The sequence below is a fragment of the Equus caballus genome, chromosome 15, assembly GCF_041296265.1.
Source record: "Equus caballus isolate H_3958 breed thoroughbred chromosome 15, TB-T2T, whole genome shotgun sequence".
In the NCBI taxonomy this organism is placed as follows: Eukaryota; Metazoa; Chordata; class Mammalia; order Perissodactyla; family Equidae; genus Equus; species Equus caballus.
The window spans coordinates 30,387,263-30,407,435 of record NC_091698.1 but is presented as its reverse complement, the minus strand read 5'-3'; the positions used below and the strand labels follow the sequence as shown (position 1 = coordinate 30,407,435).

The window sequence follows — 20,173 nt, the reverse complement described above, 5'->3', positions numbered from 1 at the left end:
AAGGCACAGGCCTTTACATGGTCATGTTGTAGCTCTGAAGTCCCTGGTACATGAAGGCTTAATAAAGTGATTCTAAATGAATAAATCCATCCATTCATTAAACAGCTTTACTGTTTACTATGGAATAGGTGTTGAAGATTCTGAGAGAATTTGTACGGCTCACTGGATGATAGAGAAAACAGACAGAGAAATAAAATACAGTGTTATCATGCTATGATGGTATTTTCTGTCTGTGGGTATAGCTCCATTTCCTACTTTCTGTTCCTTCTTCCCAGAATGCTCCTCACCCCCACCTCATCTTCTCACAGCTGGCTCCTCCTCATTGCAGGTCTCAGCTAAAATGTGCCCTCCTCAGAAAGACTTTTCCTCACTCACATAAATTATCTGAAGCGGCCAACAGCCAGCTCTCTTACATAGACTGTAGCACTCATTTTGCTGGAGTTGCTTGCTTTCTCCCTTGATGGTTTTGAGGAAGCAAGTGGCCATGTTGGGGAACCCCATGAGGCAAGGAACTATGGGTAGCCTCTTGGAACTGAGGGTGACTTCCAACCCACAGCCGGCAAGAAACCAAATCCCTCAGTCCTACAGCTGCAGGAAACTGAATTCTGCCAAGAACCTGAGTGAGATTGGAAGCATAGCCTTCTTTAGGAGAACCTCAGAAGAGACCACAATCTCAGCCAAGACCTTGATTACACTCCTGTGAGACCCTAATCAGAAAAGGCCGGCCCTGTGGCATAGTGCTTAAGTTCAGTGTGCTCTGCTTTGATGGCCCAGGTTCCTGGGTTCAGATCCTGGACACAGAACTACACCACTTGTCAGCCATCTCTGGCAGCGACCCACATACAAAATAGAGGAAGATTGACACAGATGTTAGCTGAGGACTAATCTTCCTCAGGAAAAAAAAAAGAAAAAGAGCCACTTAAGCCACGCCCAGATTCCTGACTATAGAAACTGTGAGATAACAATAAATGTGTATTGCCACTAGGTTTGTGATAATATTGTTGCACAGCAAGAAATGACTTTATGAAATTTGGTTCTATGTCTTTCAGTTTACTCGTATAGAAGAAACTTTGATATTGGAGAGGAGGTGCTAGTTAATAATAAAATTTCATTAAAATGGAAGTTATACTTTGCCATTTTGGGAGACAGTTCTTCATGGGTCTCTTATGTTTCTGCTTGTCTTGCTAAGGTAGCCCTGTTCCTTTGTGTAGGGGACAACCTTGGAAGATAGAGATAGTGTCTGCCTTTGGAGCAAAGGGCAGGTTTGCTTACAGCCTTAGAAGATGGAGATCTTGTCTCCCTTTGAGCGAAGGGCCGACATTCTCACTGCCCATTATTACAGATTTGGGTTTCCTAAATTCACTGTTCCTTTCCTGTGATGCAACCCAGTGTGTTTGCAGATGTCATCTGGCCTTCTTCATGTCACCCTGTCACCCTGTGGGGATTAGGGCTCAGGGAACTGGCCCGAAAATGCTGATACTCTGCTGCCACTGCTGTAAGTAGTAAATTATTCTTCACCTCTGACCCAGCAGATTGCTGGCTTCTACCAGCGTTCATGGAACTGTAGCAGGCAGACAGGGTAAAATCTCAGACACCTCAGAGTTCTTGAAAAGGTATAGAGAATGATGTAAAGCACACATTTACCTGTGGAAATCGGGAAGCATTTTTTTTGCAGAGGCAGAAATGTAAATACTATACAAGTTAACTCTAAACCTATTAACTAGGGAAGTGAGAATTCAAGCCTTGTAATTCTTCTCTCTCAGCATATGGTGTCACTCCTTCTCTACCAACCTCGACTACTGACCCTTGCTTGGTAGACTCTCCACCCCTGGGATTAGTTAGGAATGAACAATGGCTAAGAATACCGTTACCATGGAGGGATTTTAGAAAGTATTTTCTTGGTTGTTTGTTGCATTACTAGGGCTGTCATCCCATCCACAGAATGACAGCTTGGTGCCATTTGTAGCTAGTGTCCCCATTCAGTACCATACAATAACATATTCACTGTACTAGGAAAAGTCCATTATGGTCACAATCGCAACTCTTGCTGCCCACTATTTTAGCAATTATAGCAATAGCAAAGAGACCCAAAGGCTTAAAATAGTAAAATATTCCTGGTCAAAATCAGAACCTGGAAGCGAGAACTTGATACAAAGGGTACTAATCAATTTTCCTTTGATTACATCAGAGTTGCCTCTGTAGAACAGATGGTTGAATCCAATCTTTTATTATTTAGTTTCCATATGCCACCTACTCTGAATTTAATCTATAATTACAGCTCTCAAAATTGTTGAGTTTTTGGGGCCAGCCCTGTGGTGACATGGTTAAGTTTGGCATGCTCTGCTTCAAGGGCCTGGATTCATGGGTTCAGATCCCGGGTGTGGACCTATACCACTCGTCAGCCATGCTATGGCAGCGACCCACATGTAAAGTGGAGGAAGACTGGCACAGATGTTAGCTCAGGGCTAATCTTCCTCAAGCAAAAAAAAGAGGAAGATTAGCAAAAGATGTTAACTCAGAGCTAATCTTCCTCAGCAAAAAAAATAAATAAGTAAAAAATAAAAATAAAATTGTTGTGTTTTTCTTGGGGGAAGTGGGTTATTGACATTGGAAAAGGTACTATATAAATTGTGGAATAAAAATATTGTAAACACTCTCTTTCAGAAGGAAAAATTTTAAATCAGAAATATGAACTTCCCCTTTAAGATGGGACAAGCTTTGATTAAATGAATAAAGCCCCTAATTTCCCAGAATTTTAGACTTCCTGTCTGTTCAGTGCAATGCTATAAATTGCCCCTGGTCTCAGAACTGTTGTGACAAATACCTTGTGAGACATAAAGTTGGCCAGCCAGACTAGCCAGAAGTTTGCAATGCAGAAGACGTATTTTATATGCTCTGGGTTTCATTTCCCTGCAATATCCCAGTACCCAAGGTCCCAGAAGGTGAGGGTTTGCTCAGATGTTTATAAAGCCTGACTTTTTTCACTTTGAATTAGGGTGACCAGTAGTCCCAGTTTGTCCAGGATGCCTGGTTTTAAAACTGAAGGTCCCATGTCCTGGGAACCCTCAGTCTTGGGAAAACTGGGACGGTTGGTCATCCTACTTCAAATATAAATCCTAACTCCTAAGCTTGAATTGACTTCAAGTTTGTGAACGATGTATTGGAAAGTTGAATAAATTCAGAAAACATGGTTATGTGACAGTTCATTAATTATACCTGTTGTTCATCATTTACCATGTAAATGAACTGCTAGTGAACTCCATATTTTTTTTCTTTTTCCTTTGTTCTCTGACTTTTTGGGTCCTGTTTTTCTAACCCTATAAAAATCAAGTATGATTTCAGGTGTTTGAGAAGCAGCTCGTTTTCCCTGTTTCTCCTCTGTAGTAGTAGTTAAAAAATACAAGACATTGCTTTAACAAACGTCCATTGGGTAGTTTCTGAGACTGTGAGATTGTTGATAACTAGAGGGTGAGATGAGGTTGGCTGTAGGGCCCTGTGCAGGCCCAGAGACAAAGGGCTGAGGGCAGGCAGTGGCAAGGGCTCAGAGGAGAGGAGGAGCCTGGCATGCATTTCACTGTCTTGGCTAAAATGGGTAGTTTATAACCTTATAGTTATCAGACAGATATTGGAGACCATAGTAGGTAGGCTGCTTCTGAGATGGCCCCCAACGACCCCTGCATCCTTATGTAATCCCCTCCCTCTGAGTGTGACTTGCTTCTAACCCTCAAAGGTGATGGGCTGCTACTTCCATGATTAGATTATCTAGGATTGTGACTGACATTTTGCTGGCAGACTCTATTGCCTTCTTGGCTTGCATGCTTTGATGATGTTGGGGAACCCCATGTGGCAAGGAGTTGTGGATGGCCTCTGGCTGCTGAGGGCAGCCCCTGACTGTTAGCCAGCAAAATACCGAAGCCGTTAGTCCTATAATCACAAGAAACTGAATTCTAAGTGAGCCTAGAAGCAGAACTCTCCCCAGTTGAGCCTCAGATGAGACCACAGCCCAAGGCAACATCTTGATTGCAGCCTTGTGAGACTCTAAGCAGAAGACCCATTCAGGTCTGGACTCCTGACACACAGAAATTGTGACATAGGGGCCGGCCCTGTGGCTGAGTGGTTAAGGTAATGTGCTCCTCTTCAGTGGTCCAGGGTTTCATTAGTTTGGATCTCAGGTGCAGACATGGCACTGCTCATCAAACCAAGCTGAGGTGATGTCCCACATAGCACAACCAGAAGGACATACAACTAGAATATACAACTATGTACTGGGGGGCTTTGGGGAGAAGAAGAAGAAGGAAAAAAGATGAAATTGTGACATAATAAATATGTTATTTTAAACCACAGAGTTTGTGGTAATATTTTTATGCAGCAATAGCTGCTAATGCAGAGACTTGTATATTTTGTCATAAATAGATTAAAAGTGTGAAATAGGGATTTTAATTATTCAATTTTTTTGCATACCAATGACATACGGAGAATTTTGCTAACTACTGGGATGAGTACAGCAACAAAAGAGGTCTGTTTTATAATACTGGATATATCTGTGTCTGTGTCCAAAATGCAATTTCAGGAGCCCTCAAAGTAACCCGTGCTTGTTTGGAGGACACAGCGGAAGTGCGACGAGTTGGGCGTCTGCGGGAGTCCACACCAGGGCTTACCTGTTCTGAGCCAAGCAGATACCTCAATGGCCAGCAGTAGAGAATGGGAAGATGATGGTGATAACAGGAAATTACCATTCTCTGAAACTCCTGGATTCGTGGTTTGGACCCCATGAGCAGAAAGGCCAATGGCAGAAGCAGGATTTGCTTTCTTAACAGACTGTCAAACCATGAGCCCACACGCTGTTGTTAATGACTCTGGAGTGCTGCCGGCACTGCTCTGGGCCCTGAGGACGGATGGTCTTTGGGAGTTCTGGAGGGGAACTGTCAGCATGGATCTTGGTGTCCTCACAGAGGACATCGTCGGCTGAAGCCACAGAAAGGCATCTGGAGAGAATTTATGGGCAGCAAGGGAACGCCCAGGAGGGAGAGCTGGATGAACCCCTTTAGTGACTCTACTTCACAGATTGGACAGTTAGCAGCATAAGACACGCCTTGTGGATTGTGTTGCCTGGGTTCCCCAGAAAATAAAGCCTGAGGCAAGTTTGGTGAGTGCTGACGCTTTAGCTCAAGACAGAGAGAACGAAGGGAAGGGGAAATGAAGCAGGGAAGGATGAGAATTACCCTACTAGGGCTGCTGCATCACAGGCTGCCCAAAACGCAGCAGCCTGCTCAGCAGGTGTGTCCGCTCAGCCACACAGGACGTCTCCCGACAGGCTGTGCGGAGAAAGCTTGCCTTGGAACAGTATACCAGGGAGAGAATAAAAGGGAATTTATTTGTCTGGCTCCTTCCTGCCTTGTTCTTATTGATCAATTTGCCTTGATCAAAATTTGCTTCCTCAGGCCAGGGAAGTCCAGGGATATTGTGGTTTCAGGTAAATGACTACAGGGAAAGGCAGGTCCACTCAAAGTTCTGAGAGAGGCTCTATCTTAGTCCTTTTGGGCTTGTATACCAAAAATACCAGAAACTGAGTGGCTTATGAACAAGAAACATTCATTTCTCACAGTTCTGGAGGCTGGCAAGTACAAGATCACGGCGCTGGCAGATTTGGTGTCTGGCGAGGGCCCGCTGTCTGATTCATTGACAGCTGTCTTTTCTTTGTGTCCTCACTTGGTGGAAGGGGCCAGGGAGCTCTGTAGGGTCTCTTCTATGAAGGCACTAATTCATTCATGAGGGCTCCAACTTTGTCATCTAAGCACCTCCTAAAGGTCCCTCCTCTTCATACCATCACACAGGGCATTAGGTTTCAGAGTATGAATGTTGGGGGGACACAAACCTTCAGTCTTCAGGAGGCTCCCTCCTGTTGGAGTGAAGCCTTCTGAGGAGGCATTTGAGCTAAACCCTGAAGGTTGACATTCCAAATAAAAGGATGAAAATAAACCAAGATACCAAGACCACGCGGTGCCAGGTGTGCTTGGGGACTCCCAACGGGCGATTTTAGCGCAGACATAAAGTTTCAGCCAACTTTACGTTTCTGGACAAAGAATTTGAACTTTATTTCCCAGGCAATAGGACGTCTGTCAATACATTCAACCTAGAGATACTAGACAATGGGAGATTAGAGCTCAAGAAAGTTTTCTAGTTTCCCAAAGTATGATACTGTACAGTTGAATCCATAAACATGGAGGGAAGGATAAACCTGGGATTCTTAACCTGGGTCTGTGGAATCGCCTGGGGAGCTGTCTGTGAAGCTCTGAAATTGCACGCAACGTTTTCGTGAGGGCCTCCATAGCTTTCATCAACTTTTCAAAGGTTCTGGACCCCAAAAGGTTAAAGTGCATTGGTAAAAAAAGAGAAAATCAGCAGTCGTCTTGTCTCCCCCAAGCTTGGAGGTACTTACCTCCCATTTGGGGGTTGGGAGACGAGAGCGGAGCTAGCCAGAACATCTCCTAATTCAGAGGTAGGAGGCAGTTCAAGCTCGCAGTGACATGACCTGGAGAAGATCTGGACGCCAAGAGCGTCCTATCACAGCACAGACTTTTAACAAGCTCAACCCATCTTCTGGGCTCGGCGCCGCGCTGCGGAAAGCCGTGGTACCTAGCCAGTTCCGCCCTTCCCACTCTTCCCACAACTGCGCAGGCGTCAGGGCCGCGGGCCTGCCGCGCGCCTCCCGCGATGCCCCGCCCCGCCCCGCCCCGCCCCGGCGCGAGGCAGGACGGGAAAGCCAAGATGGACGCGTGCATTTGAACATCTCACCTGAGTGGCTCACCCGCACGCCTGCCTGTCGTTAGTAGTCGCGCCCGCAGCTGCTGCCCATTCTTCCTCCGGAATAGTGGAGGAGGAGGGAATGAGAAGCTGCAGCGTCCGAGGAGTCACCGTGACCGACCCTGCCGCTACCCTCGGGCCTCCTTGGCCCTCGCGCCTCCGGGGAGCAGCCGGGGCTCGCCGCGCCTGACGCGTCCCGAGTTACACAGGTGCGGGCCCGGACTCGCGGCGCGCGGTGGGTTCGTCGCGTGTCCTCTGACCCTCGCGCCCTGTGACCCGGAGGCGGGCCCTGAGCGCGAGCCGGAGCCGAGGGGGCCCCGGCCTGCGGGCTGGGCTTTCCGGGGTGCGCCTCCCCCCTCCCCCCTCTCCTCCTCGCCGACTTCCTTCCTGAGCTAAACGCGGAGTCCCATGTGGGCCTGAGCTGTTTTCTGTGTCGGCCCCTTGCCCTTCCGACAGGATTTTCTGAAGCCCAGGCTCTTAGCCTCTTGGTTTCCCCTAACCTTTAAGAGGCCGACCAAGCTCTCCCTTTTTGCGGAGACTCAACTCAAGGTGCCCTTCTGTGTGCATTCGGGTCTCTTCTTGCAGCAGCTTTGTGGTTACCTTAGGCAGGATTGTTTTTGTTCCTAGTAAGCGATGCTGCTATCTTGATTTATAGCGTATCAGATTAATATAGTACTTTCGTGTGTGGCTCTTTATGTTGCCCTAATAGTAAAAACATAAAAGTTTGGGGTACTGTAAAATTTTTGATATGCTGCCTTAATCAGTACAAAAAGATACTGTACTGTGAAAATAATTATGAGATTAATAATTTTGTAATTTTCTCTCAAAGTTTTAATAGAGTAACATTTCAAAGTTGTGCAACTGAAGTTGGATAAAGTGGCAAGTTCTTTAATGTTGGTTATCCTGTTGACTAGAATATAGGAAGACGAGCTGAATTTTGCTGTTTTCTTGTAAGTTGTATAAGGCACTATTTTAGTTATGTCCCAAGTTCAAGTGTTCTCAATTCTGAATTTTAGCAGGAGGAAAAGAAAAGCGTCACGATTGTGGCATACACTTATTTCAGGAGTAACATATAATTCACAGTACAATAACCTTGCGATTTTAGAGGAGCTGCATGGAAACTGCAGAGGCTTTGAGATATTGCAGCAAAGAAAACTGATGCCAAAAAGACCTCAGATGAGAAATCTAAGTCCAATTTAATTAAACTCTTGTGAGTGCTGTTTCAGACACTCTTTCTAAAGGTTGTCTATAGTGCTCACATCACGTTTGTTTTGATTTCTGTGTGTGAGGATTGCAGTTTAAATGCGATGCCACAAAACCCTTTTTTAATGTAGGTGTTGTATTGGAGGTGGGACTGGCATCCACCTTATAGACAACATTATACAGCGTCAGAATTTTACTAGTTGTTAATCACTGTGTGTAGAAATGTATTTGAGGTAAAGGAGCTTGTTTCTATTCACCACTCATCCACATCTTTGTATAAGGAACTGTGCTGTAACAGATGATATTAATTAAAAGCCAGAACTCTTAAATTTGCTACAAACATAACTGTTCCATGGCCAGAGTTATTCATGCCTTGGTTCCCTGGGTTTGGACCAAGAATTGGAATTGATCGTAGTCATCTGTTTAAGTGGATGGGGGTGTCAAAACTGCTGATGACATTTGATAGTTTATTACGTCTTTTGTGGCTTGGTCAACTGAAATCAATAGTTCAACTTCTGATGAATTAGAAATAATATGTGGGTTTTTAAAAAATTTGTTTCATTCCAGTATTCCGGTGATCCTTTAGGTGTGCTCTTCAAATGGGGTTCCAGCATCTGAACAGAAATGACCTTAATGTTGTGAAGCCAGCTGGTCATGGGACTATAAAGTACAACTATAAAAAGTACAACTATATGAAGTACAACTTGTCTAAATACTTCATATGTGAAGTGTGGAGAAATAAGTGTATGATAGTAGGAAACGTAGGATAGGTGTGTGGGACATAAGTGCTTGTCTCAGCCCAGTGGTTTCTGACAGTGGTAACTGTCTGTTGGTCAGTCTGCAACAAAAATGTGGCAATAACTCTAATTACCTGAAAGAGATCTGGAATGCCTTTTGATATTACGATTACTCTTACACCTGCCATATAATGGGATTAATTTGACACTCATCTAAGGATTAATGACTCTTCTGTAAACTTTTATGACATTTTTATTCTGGTTTTGACTCTAGAAGCTGACCAGAATGTGTTTGAATTCATACAGAAATAATGTTGATATTTGGAACCCATGTCGAACTTCTATGAAGAAAGGGCAACAATGATTGCAGCCGGGGATTTGCAGGAATTTGTTCCTTTCGGTCGAGACCACTGCAAACACCACCCTAATGCTTTGAACCTTCAGCTTCGCCAGCTGCAGCCAGCCTCTGAGTTATGGTCTTCTGATGGTGCCGCCGGCTTGGTGGGATCCCTTCAGGAGGTCACAATCCACGAGAAACAGAAGGTTTCAGGAAGTTTCCCATTATGTTTTGAAATGTAGAGTGATGTAATCTGCCTGTAATTTAAGGCTACCCAGATGCAAACGAGAAATGAGTATGATGCTATTTCTAGGGTAGAGGTTCAGATTTGGTAATTTTAAGCAAGGCTAAAATAATGACTTCATTGTATTAGAGTGTCATAGCTGTTTATTTAGACGTGTAACTCATGGTTTTATAATGAGAGTCAAGTTCACTGCTGTGATTATGGTCCATTTTAAATCTCTTTCTCTTCACTTAGTATGTGGGGACCAGATTTCATGTTATTTGATGATTAGATGGTAGAGTTAGAAATGGTCCCTGTTGTAAAAAACTTACATTTCTAGAGGAGGAAAGAAATGCTACATAAGTAGATAAAGCAGCAGTTCTTAAATAGGGGGGTGAGATGTAAGTGTGTGTGAGAAAATCAGTCTTTCCCATCTTATTCCATTCTCATATCCATGTGGGATACCAAAATCTCAGGATGGGGAAGTTTATGTAGTTAGAAATCTAAATCTTTTTCTCTCTCATTCATTTTGGTGGGCGGGACAGGGGGAGAAGGTGAATGTGTGTGCAGTTGTGGAGCAAGGCAATCTGCATCGTGCATCGACTCCCGCAGTGATTCCCACGTGCCCCTCACTGCCCTCCATAACCCCCACAGGTGCTTAATGTGCCTTTTTAGTCTCCCAAACATGTTGGTTTCAGTTTTGGATCTATAGAGAAGGTATAATTTTTGTTTGTTTTTAGTTTTGGTAGCATAATATAAAACATTTCATATAGAGAATTCTTGAGTATCTGTTCTTACTCCTGAAGTCTTGTAAGATAGATAACACACACACCCACCACCGCACTGTGAATCAGCGGCACCAGACCTTCTAAGAGTTGGGCTTGGACTGAGTCTTACTCCTCAGGCAAAAAGAGAGTGGGTGACTTGTATGTGGATGACTCTTAGGTTTAGTTAATAAATGTTGCTCTATCCTGTTGAAAAAGAAAAAAAGGGCTTGAACATTTCTTACGTGTGCTATTTTTTAAGGAAAGCTGGCAGTTAAGGAAAGGTGTAAGCGAAATTGGAGAAGAAGTGGATTATGATGAGGAACTCTATGTGGCTGGAAATATGGTGATCTGGAGCAAAGGAAGTAAAAGCCAGGCATTGGCTGTTTATAAAGCGTTTACAGTTGACAGTCCTGTTCAACAGGTGAGTTGAATTTTAGCGTTTGATTGACTATTTAAGACTTTTTTTAGGAAAAGCTTTTGTTTTAAAATTTAACAGAAATGTTAAGAACATAGCATAATGATCCCAGCAGCTGGGTGTACATTTTAACATGTAGTGAAGTTAATGGTAAAAAAATAAAAATTTAATTTATTTTCTATATCATCACTTTTTTTTGCACTGTCCTTTGTCAGTTGAATGAAAATCTTTAAACACTGTCCTTGAGAAATTTGATTCATTCATTGTCAATAAAAATTTATAAGACATTAAGGGTCTTAAAAAATATCTTAATGTATGGTCATTATGATTAATTGCGAAGTACTGAATAAATAAAAATTGGGTTCATAGTGATAGAAAGAAAGGGAAAGAAAAAAAAATCTTAATTTACTATCATGCAGTTGGCTATTCTACCTAACTGTTCTGAAATGGTAATTAAAGGGAAGGAATTAGGCATTTGCTTTGCCTTTTTAGGAAGACATGCAGTTCATCTCTAGTTAATGAAGGAGAACCCTTCCTTACAGAATGCCAGTAAATAAGTAAAAAGGGATGATAGAATTAGAAAAATCACCATTTCGTAGCCTCCATTATAATAACTGATTCAGACAAGGATTGTAAACAGATACTAAGACCTTTGGGTAAAAGGATATTACCATGGCACCAGGTATCACCCTGTGGATTATTTGGTAAATGTGAAGGAACAAACGTATCTCTTTGGAGATATCTGTTGGTCTCCACCTCAACCAGATAATTGAGTTTATCATCACTAATAGTGGGACAGAGTAGTATTACGTACCTCCAGCTGTAATGCAGCATGAAGTACGTGATATTATCTACTAAGCTTTCTTCCAAGAAATAGTTCACCTGAATATCTAGACCTAAATTCCAGTTATAGGAAATATAGGGACTAGAGGATCAATTTTTAAAATATCGTGAGATGAGGAGTTGGTTGGAGCTATAGATGAAACAAGAATGGCCGAAGGTTGATAATCATTGAAGCTGGCTGATGGGAATCCATTATGTTATTCTATTTACTTTATATCTATTTGAAATTTTCCATAACAAAAAGTTTAAAGAAAAAACACAATGAGAAAACAGTTAGGGGGAGAGTCTACATTCTGGTTTCTTTAAAAAGTCATGGAGGGGCTGGCCTGGTGGCGCAGCGGTTAAGTGCTCACATTCCGCTTCGGCGGCCTGGGGTTCGCCAGTTTGGATCCCTGGTGCAGACATGACACATGGCACTGCTTGGCAAGCCATTCTGTGGTAGGCTTCCCACATATAAAGTAGAGGAAGATGGGCACAGATGTTAGCTCAGGGCCAGTCTTGCTCAGCGAAAAGAGGAGGATTGGCAGCAGATGTTAGCTCAGGGCTAATCTTCCTCAAAAAAAAAAAAGTCATGGAGAAAGAAAATAAGATGGAGACTGTTCTAGATTAAAAGAGACTGAAGGGACATCACCAAATGCAATATTTTTTCAACCTTATTGAATGAGCTTTGAATTCTGGTTCTAGAAAATCAGCTGAAAAAGACAATTTTGGGAAAATTTGAAAGAGTTGCAAATGGACTGGATATTGGGTCATGTTAGAAAATTATTTTTTTTTTCCTCAGGCAGGATGATGGTTTTGTGGTTATGTAGGAGAATATCTTTTTTTGATGTACTCCTCTAACAATTTATTGGGAAGGATAAACCGAATTATTCCAAAATTTGAGGTCATGTGTGAAAGCATTTCTGTGCAGAAGTGTTGAAGCCAGTGATCTTTTTGATGATGATTTTCCCTGTGGAACCCTGTGCTTAGTGTAGATGTGAAAAGTAGATTCGATGATGTCCAAATAGTTCTTCGCTTCTGTGTTTCCATCTTTATTTCTCCAAGGAATGGTTGTCTGCTTACAGCATTGCACACATGTGCAGTTAGATGTATTGTCTCCTTGCTCTTAGAATCACGCATGAGTGGAAGCATAAGATTTCTAATTTCAGTCTTCTTGCTAATATGGAGAAAAGGTAATTTTGCATTTTGGTTAAGAAATAATCCCAGGTGTACGTGACTCAGATTTAGTTTATTCCTTCCTTCATTCTGCAGTTGTTTAGTGTCATTCTGTTTCAGACTGTGCTGGGGCTACAAAGATGAATATAGTTTCTGCCATTGAAGACCTCATAGTCTAGAAAGGTAAACAGATAAACAGATAAACGAAAATGCTGTATTCGGATAAACTAAAGTGCTGTATGGTGGCTTTGTGTCCACAGTGTGGTGAGAGCCAGGAGGACTGAACTCTGAAGGGAGGGTTTCTCAAAGAAGATGCTGTTTGAATTGGAAGTTGGTAAAAGGGCATTCTAGGCAGAGGGAATTGAGAAAAAAAAGAATTGTGGAAAAACATGATGTTTTCTAAATTCAGAATGGCTGTACAGAGGGCGTGGCTGTGGAAAGATGCTAGCAGGTGTTGGATGGATCCAAACTGAAAGGTCTCGTATGTAAACCAAGGAATTTTGATTTTAAAGTGTATGCAGGAGGGAGCCTATCAAGGATTTTAAAATGGAAAGTAGATCATCAGTTTTGTATTCTGAGAAGAGATTACTTTGGTGGCAATATATAAGACTGACTGGAGAGTAGAGAGACTAGTGTCAGGGCTATTATTTTGTGGTACGTCAGGTGAAAGATTGGCACCTTGAAGAAACAGAAGACAGGTGAGAGACAGAGCTGAGGGAAATATGAAAGGGGCTAGTGATCTCTAAGATATTAGGGATAAAGAGGAATGATAAAAGATTTAGTTTTAGAGACTGAGAGGATGGGATTTCATAAAAGGAAGTTGAGACTGTAATAGGTACAGTGTAAATTTTGGACGTTTCAGATTAAAGTGCAGCTCTGATGCCTGTTTTTCTTCATGAATTTTCCTTGGCTAAAATGCCATTAAAAACTCCTATAACTTGGGGCCAGCCCAGTGGCCGAGTGGTTGGCTTTGTGCGTACCACTTCAGCGGCCCAGGGTTTTGCCCATTCGGATCCTGGGCATGCACGTGGTGCTACTCATCAAGCCATGCTGAGGTGGTGTCCCACGTAGCAGAACTAGAAGGACCTACAACTAGAATATACAACTATGTACTGGGGGGCTTTGGAGAGGAGAAGAAGAAAAAAAAAGAGATTGGCAACAGATGTTAGCTCAGGTGCCAATCTTTAAAACAAACAGACAAACAAAACTCCTACAACTCAACAAAACAAACAGTCCCATTAAAAAACGGGTAAAGGACCTGAAGAGACATTTCTCTAAAGAAGATAGACAGATGACCGATAAGCACATGAAAAGATGCTCAACAATGTTAATCATTAGGCAAATGCAAATCAAAACCACGATAAGATACCACTTCACACCTACTACGATGGCTGTTGCTAAAAACATGAAAAAAATAGCAAGTGGTGGTGAGGATGTTGAGAAATTGGAATCCTGTGCATTGTTGGTGCGAGTGTAAAAAAGCACTGTGGAAATGTTTGATGGGGCCAGCCCGGTGGCGCAGCTATTAAGTTTGCACATTCCACTTCGGTAGCCCAGGGTTTGCCGGTTCAGATCCCGGGTGCAGACATGGCACTGCTTGGCAAAAGCTATGCTGTGGTAGGTGTCCCACATGTTATAAAGTAGTGGAAGATGGGCGTGGATGTTAGCTCAGGGCCAGTCTTCCTCAAAAAAAAAAAAGAGTTTGATGGTGCCTCAGTAAGTTAAATATAGGATTACCATATGATCCAGCAATTCCTCTTACAGATATATACTCCAAAGAATTGAAAGCAGGGCCTCAAACAGATGCTTGTAAACTGATTTTCATAGCAGTGCTAGTCACAATGGCTAAAAAGTGGAAACAACCCAAGTGTCCATCAACAGATGAATGACTAAACAATATGTGGTATATGCTTATAATGGGATATTATTCAGCCTTAAAAAGGAAGGAAATTCTGATGTATGCTGCAACATGGATGAACCTTAAAAATGTTATGCTAAGTATAATAAGCTAGACACAAAAGGACAAATACTGTATGAGTCCACTTTCATGTGGTGCTTAGAATAGGCAAATTCTAAGTAGGCAGAAAGTAGACTAGAGGTTACCAGGGGCTGGGAGGAGGGAGAAATGGGGAGTTATTGAGTGGGCACAGTTTTTGATTGGGATGATGGAAAAAGGTCTGGAAATGGATAGCAGTGAGGTTGCCTAACATTGTGAATGTATTTAATGCCACTGCATTTGTACACTTAAAAATGGTTAAAATGATAAATTTTATGTTATGTATATTTTACCACAATTAAAAAAACACATAAAAATGCCATTAAATAATTTCAATAAGTGATTGTCAGGCATGCCAGTTAAAGTTTAATGGCTTTTCCTAGTTTATGTTTTCTAAGATGGGGCCTTTAGAAAGGGAAATGTTAGTTTTTCTAAAGAATTTTTCTAAAGTGAGTCTAGAACAGTCTAAGAATGATCATTAGATAAGTCTGGAAATTATAAAATAGCTTGGCAATTTTCAACTCTTCTGATAATCTTTAGTTTTGTATAGGATATAGGGTTTAATATGGGTTGAGCCACTATTTGAACTCACTTTTGTCGTAAGGCTTCTATCTAGTAGGTTTTTTGATTTTTGTCTTCCCTTCTTTTTTCATAAAATTATTTGCAAACATAGTTTATCTTTCCTTATAGTATTTGTCATTAATTAGTCCAATTTTATTTTATCTTGTTCTTTTCTGTTCCCATAGTGTATGTGTTGAGCTAATGAGGAGGGGCAGTTATTATGTAGATGCCATTATTATTATTTAGATACCATAAGTTAATAGGTTACTGTTTGGATACAGTTTTCTTAGGTAAGCATTTTGTTTTCATTTTAGGCATTGTGGTGTGACTTCATTATATCACAGGATAAGTCTGAAAAGGCCTACAGTAAGTTTCTTCTTGAAATTTTATTTCATCTTATGATTCCAAATGTTTATCTCATTGTTTTTTCTTTCCATTCAAAATAAGTAGCCACTAATAGTGGTTTAGCCTAAGCATTTTTATATTATGCATTGAAGAATTTGTGAGTTGGGATTGCAATTTTTGATTGTTGAGATTTTTTGGGGAAAAAAGCATAAATCTTGTACCCTTTCTTTTTAGGTAGTGATGAAGTGGAAAAATGCATATGTATATTGCAAAGCTCATGTATTAACATGCATAGCATAGAAGGAAAAGATTACATAGCTTCTTTACCTTTTCAGGTAAACTTGAGTGTTTCAATGCTTTTGTGTTTTGTTGGAGAATATTCTTGAATTAATTGGTTTCAGAAGTATTGCTACTCTTATATCTTGTAGTAATCAAGAGTGTTATTTTTCACTCAAAATAAATTTTAGCAGCTTTAGTGGCTTATGTTTTCATCTTTTGCATAAAAAATTATTTAATGAAGTAAATTATGAAGTCTTTTCTAAGTTTTTTTTAGTTTGTGATAAATACATCGTTTTGATTAAAGTACATGAGCAATAGTCTTTTTCCTGTTTTTCTCATCATCTTTTTATGCCTAGTGCTATTGTTAAAATTTTATCACATTGTCATTTTGGTATTGATATTAGCCACTGTCAGGAATTTGCCACCAGGAATTTGTCGGGAAGAGCCACCATTGAACTCTTCCTTAGATTTGATTTTGTCTTAGACTTGCTTGTTAAAATTACTTGTCTTTTAAATATTATGATTAATGGTCGTGTTATTTTGTAAAGCTCTTACTAAATTGGAAGAAAATCTAATGTTCTATAATGTCTCCTAAACATGTTACAAAGAATAGTTTCTTTTACTTCTGTTTTTTGCTACGCTTTTACCTGAAAGGTTGCAAATGTTTGGCCCACCAAATACGGACTGTTGTTCGAGCGAAGCACTTCTTCGCATGAGGTACCTCCAGGTCCACCCAGGTAGTCCGTTTCCTCAGTTCAGAATATTATTACTTGGGCTTTTTTTGTGTTGGTTCTTAGGTAAAACTGTTTACCTAAAAGTTGGGGATGATAATTTTCATGCTAACAGCATAGATAGATGCCGTTTTCTCTCATCTCAGTATTGTACACTTATGAGTTCTGCTTCTCACTTGGTACTTAATTCTCTACAGCTTTTTTCCCCCAAGTTGTGAAATTGAACAAGCACATGACTTAAAGATAACAAGACTCATTCTTAGCTCTGCCATTTTTTTCATTGGGTTACTTTGACCAAATCATTAGAGCTTTCTTAGCTTTGGTCTCCTTATCTGTTACAGAAATACTATCATTTACCTCTTGGAATTTATGGAAAGATTAAATGAGCTAAGGTATATAACCTTTGACGCAGGGCTTAGTACCTACCTGTTAGGTACGCAATATGGTAGGCGCTTATTGGCAGTGTGTTTACCTTGTTTCCCTAATAAATTGTGAGCTCATTGAAGGGAAGGAACATACAGTACCTATCAAAGTGGTACAAGTAGTAGATACTGAGGTTTTAAAAAATTGCTTATAGATTTTAATCTTTATCTCTGTTTAGGTAGAAAGCCTGTTTTTGCCCTCTTTTTTCAATTACTCTTTAAAAAATGCAGGCTTTTTATTTACTTGAAGTTTTTCTTCTTTTTAAGTGCACTCCTTTGTAAATAGGTGTAGAAGACTAAATTCTTTTTCAGCTGCCAAAGCCACACTGCCATTAAGTGAGGTAAAAAAAAAAAAAGACTGCTTTATGCCCATTACTCCACTGGTTCTGTAATGTGACGATTGGCATCTGTAGATATTTCCTGAGCTATATTGATTTCCCTGCGGGTGTGTATGTATAGAATTAGCCTGCATAAGAGGAGAGATTTCTAGGAATGAAATAGAAAGTACTATGAAAAACAGTATATAAAAGGTTTAGAGGGTTGCTTTTTAAGATGGTAGGTTTTTAGTTGCTTGTGTAATCTGGAGAAGATATTTCCTTGCAAGAAAAGTGAAAAATTTGTGCACAAATGGAGTCATCTTGTGTTGGTGATTGACCGGTTATTTGTTTATTCCTAGGGAACCTTTACCCACTATGTTCAGCATGCTGCATCCACTAGATGAAATAACCCCACTTGTTTGTAAATCTGGAAGTAAGTGTATTTATATAAGTTCTTTTACATGTGCTTTTTTTTTTGAGTTTGGGGGATGGAAGGAAATGAAGAAGCTTATGAAAATTTGGCTTGTTTTATAAAAATAATTTAAGCATTTTACAGAAATAATTTTTTTGTTATGAAAATAACTCATATTAAAGCAAGAACTCCTTGAATACCATGCTATTAACTATATTAGCAGTTATTCTTTTAGTAAAAAACGGGCATTATAAGTCAATGATACATTTGTTGACCTATGTGTAGATGACTCTAGACTCTGTTCCTCAGTGATTAATAAGTAAATGAATGATACTTAGATGAACTAAAATTGTTTCTGAAGAAAAGAATGTAGGGTCTTAGGCCTGTACTGTATAAATTTATAAATTTTAATATTTCGTTTTCCCTACTCATAATGACATAATTTGTTAGGGCTCAGAAGTTTTAATATTTCCTACAGTTATTTCTAGATGGTTATTTTTAAATTGTAAAAGTGGCTAAACATGATAGGTAATTGTAAATAATGAGGACTTGAAAGCAAAAAAATTTATGTTCTTTGACCAATTTTATTTTTAGACCTTTATCCCAAGTCCATATTCTGAAATACCACCGAGGTTTTTGTCTTCTGTATCAGGGCTTGGCAAACTGCAGCCCGTGGGCTAATAAATGAAGCCAACAGCCTGTTTTTATAAGGCTTATAAGCTAGTAATGGTTTTTACCTTTTTAAAGCGTTGTAGACAAAAACCGAAACACATGTGGCAGAGTCAGTATGTGGTCTGCAAAGCCTAAGCTGTTTACTCTTTGGTCTTTCACAGAGGAAGTCTGTTGATAATTCTATGTTGGTAACAACCATAGACAACCTAAATAAACATGTTAGAGCCTGTGACTGAATGGTATGCAGCCATTATTGATCATGTTTTTGAATGATAGTTAATGACCTCAGGAATTGCTTATTCATAATGTTAAGTGGGATATAAAACTAAATACAATATGATTCTAATTTTGTAAAAACATAAAAAGTGTGTGTATGTGTATAGCAAAAAAAACTAGAAGGAATACTCCCTTACTATATTAATAGTGGATATTTTGAGATGGTGGAATCATGAATGATTTTTATTTAATTTTTTATGAAGTAGTTCTTATTTTTATAAAATTTTTTTATTTTCTAATATTTTAACTGAGAGGGAAACATTAGGAAGCAGTCAAATAAGGATATAGAAATCACTTCATGGTAATATAGAAGTGTAAGCTAAATTTACTAGGAAAAAACTGATTTTACATGTGTGATCAGTAAAACAGAGATAGTAGTATTCTGTTCAGCACTGTTTGAATAGTTACTATAGAGGACAGATTTCATCCCAAAGAAAAGAACCCATAGGAATTCAAACTTGACAGAATAGTTGCTTGCAATTTATAAATAAGTCAGCTATTGAAGAAGCCATGAACTGTTTACCTGTGGCTGATGAATTTAATGGTGGGTCAGCACAAATCATCAACAGTTAATTGCATGTATGTAAAATTGAAACTGGTAACACACTCATCTTTAATGTATTTTAAGGAAGTTGATGCCCAAAGTAAATTTACTAAAAATTCAAGGTGAATTATGTAATGTATTCATGGAGTTTATGTCTTAATTGGCTTGGTTTATCTTTATTTTTAGGAATTGCAAGAGAGAACGGTCTTGTAAAGTCAATTATTCAATACCTGGTCATTTCTGTTTTATCTTTAAGGTCTTTTTGGTTCATCACGGGTGCAATATGTTGTAGATCATGCAATGAAAATTGTTTTTCTCAACACTGACCCCTCCATTGTAATGACCTATGACACTGTTCAAAGTTTGCATTCTGTTTGGGCTCTCCGGAGAGTCAAACCAGAGGTAAGGATAAAGGGAAATCTCTTCTTAATATGAAAGGATGATTAATATTGAGAACTTTTGCATGTTTTTGGAAGAATCATTTGTGAAATAGATTGAACTTCTTAGGAAAAAAAGCAATACTGTCTTTAATAACTGACATCTACCCTGAATTTTCACAAGGAATTACCCTTTTGATCTAATTATTGTGTGTTTTTTTTCCCTTCTCATCATTTTGCCTTAAGGAAGAGAATGTTGTTTTAAAGTTCTCTGAACAGGGGGGTACCCCACAGAATGTGGCCACTAGTAGCTCTCTCACAGCACACCTCAGAAGCCTCTCCAAAGGAGATTCCCCCGTGGCTTCACCTTTCCAGAATTACTCCTCCATTCACAGTCAGAGTCGCTCCACCTCCTCACCCAGTCTACACTCTCGTTCACCTTCTATTTCCAACATGGCAGCTCTAAGGTGGGAATTACATGTGGAAGTGTTTCTTTGTTTTAAACAAGATACCCCAAGAAAAATATAGCTTTTTTTCAAACTTTCTCTTATGTTTTGAAGGATTTAAAGTTTCTTTTGACTGCTTCTGGGTATTTCTTAGGGAAAATAGCCATTATCCTAGTAGTGTTAGTTTTATTAAGACTTCTAGATCCATGTTCCTTTTTTTCAGGAGTCATATTTAGAAGCTACCTATGCTTGTCATGAGAGTGATTGCCTCATTTCTAATATTAATTGCAAAAATATTTTGGTACTGTTTT

The 20,173-nt window shown here is 40.0% G+C and overlaps 2 protein-coding genes across 6 annotated transcripts in view; one reads left to right on the top strand and one right to left on the bottom strand.

The window, feature by feature from the left end:
- The window catches only part of MERTK (MER proto-oncogene, tyrosine kinase), a 124,555-nt gene extending 117,894 nt beyond the window's left edge, over positions 1-6,661 (bottom strand). Inside the window, exon 1 of one of the 2 annotated variants that reach the window (XM_023618730.2) lies at positions 6,440-6,661. In XM_023618730.2, the coding sequence (XP_023474498.2) occupies positions 6,440-6,485 (46 nt within the window). In that variant the 5' untranslated portion in view covers positions 6,486-6,661. The remainder of the gene's footprint in view (positions 1-6,439) is intronic. The other variant, XM_070235136.1, reaches the window with a different exon arrangement.
- Positions 6,662-6,674: 13 nt separating this feature from the next.
- The window catches only part of ANAPC1 (anaphase promoting complex subunit 1), a 109,926-nt gene continuing 96,427 nt past the window's right edge, over positions 6,675-20,173 (top strand). The window contains exons 1-10 of one of the 4 annotated variants that reach the window (XM_014731030.3): positions 6,742-7,013; positions 7,634-7,754; positions 9,051-9,287; positions 10,331-10,492; positions 15,356-15,407; positions 15,621-15,721; positions 16,320-16,402; positions 17,495-17,568; positions 19,296-19,441; positions 19,663-19,883. In XM_014731030.3, coding sequence (XP_014586516.1) covers positions 9,075-9,287; positions 10,331-10,492; positions 15,356-15,407; positions 15,621-15,721; positions 16,320-16,402; positions 17,495-17,568; positions 19,296-19,441; positions 19,663-19,883 — 1,052 coding nt within the window. In that variant the 5' untranslated portion in view covers positions 6,742-7,013; positions 7,634-7,754; positions 9,051-9,074. Of the gene's footprint in view, positions 7,354-7,633; positions 7,755-9,050; positions 9,288-10,330; positions 10,493-15,355; positions 15,408-15,620; positions 15,722-16,319; positions 16,403-17,494; positions 17,569-19,295; positions 19,442-19,662; positions 19,884-20,173 lie in introns of all 4 variants that reach the window. The other 3 variants (XM_001494798.6, XM_005599837.4, XM_070235135.1) reach the window with 3 other exon arrangements.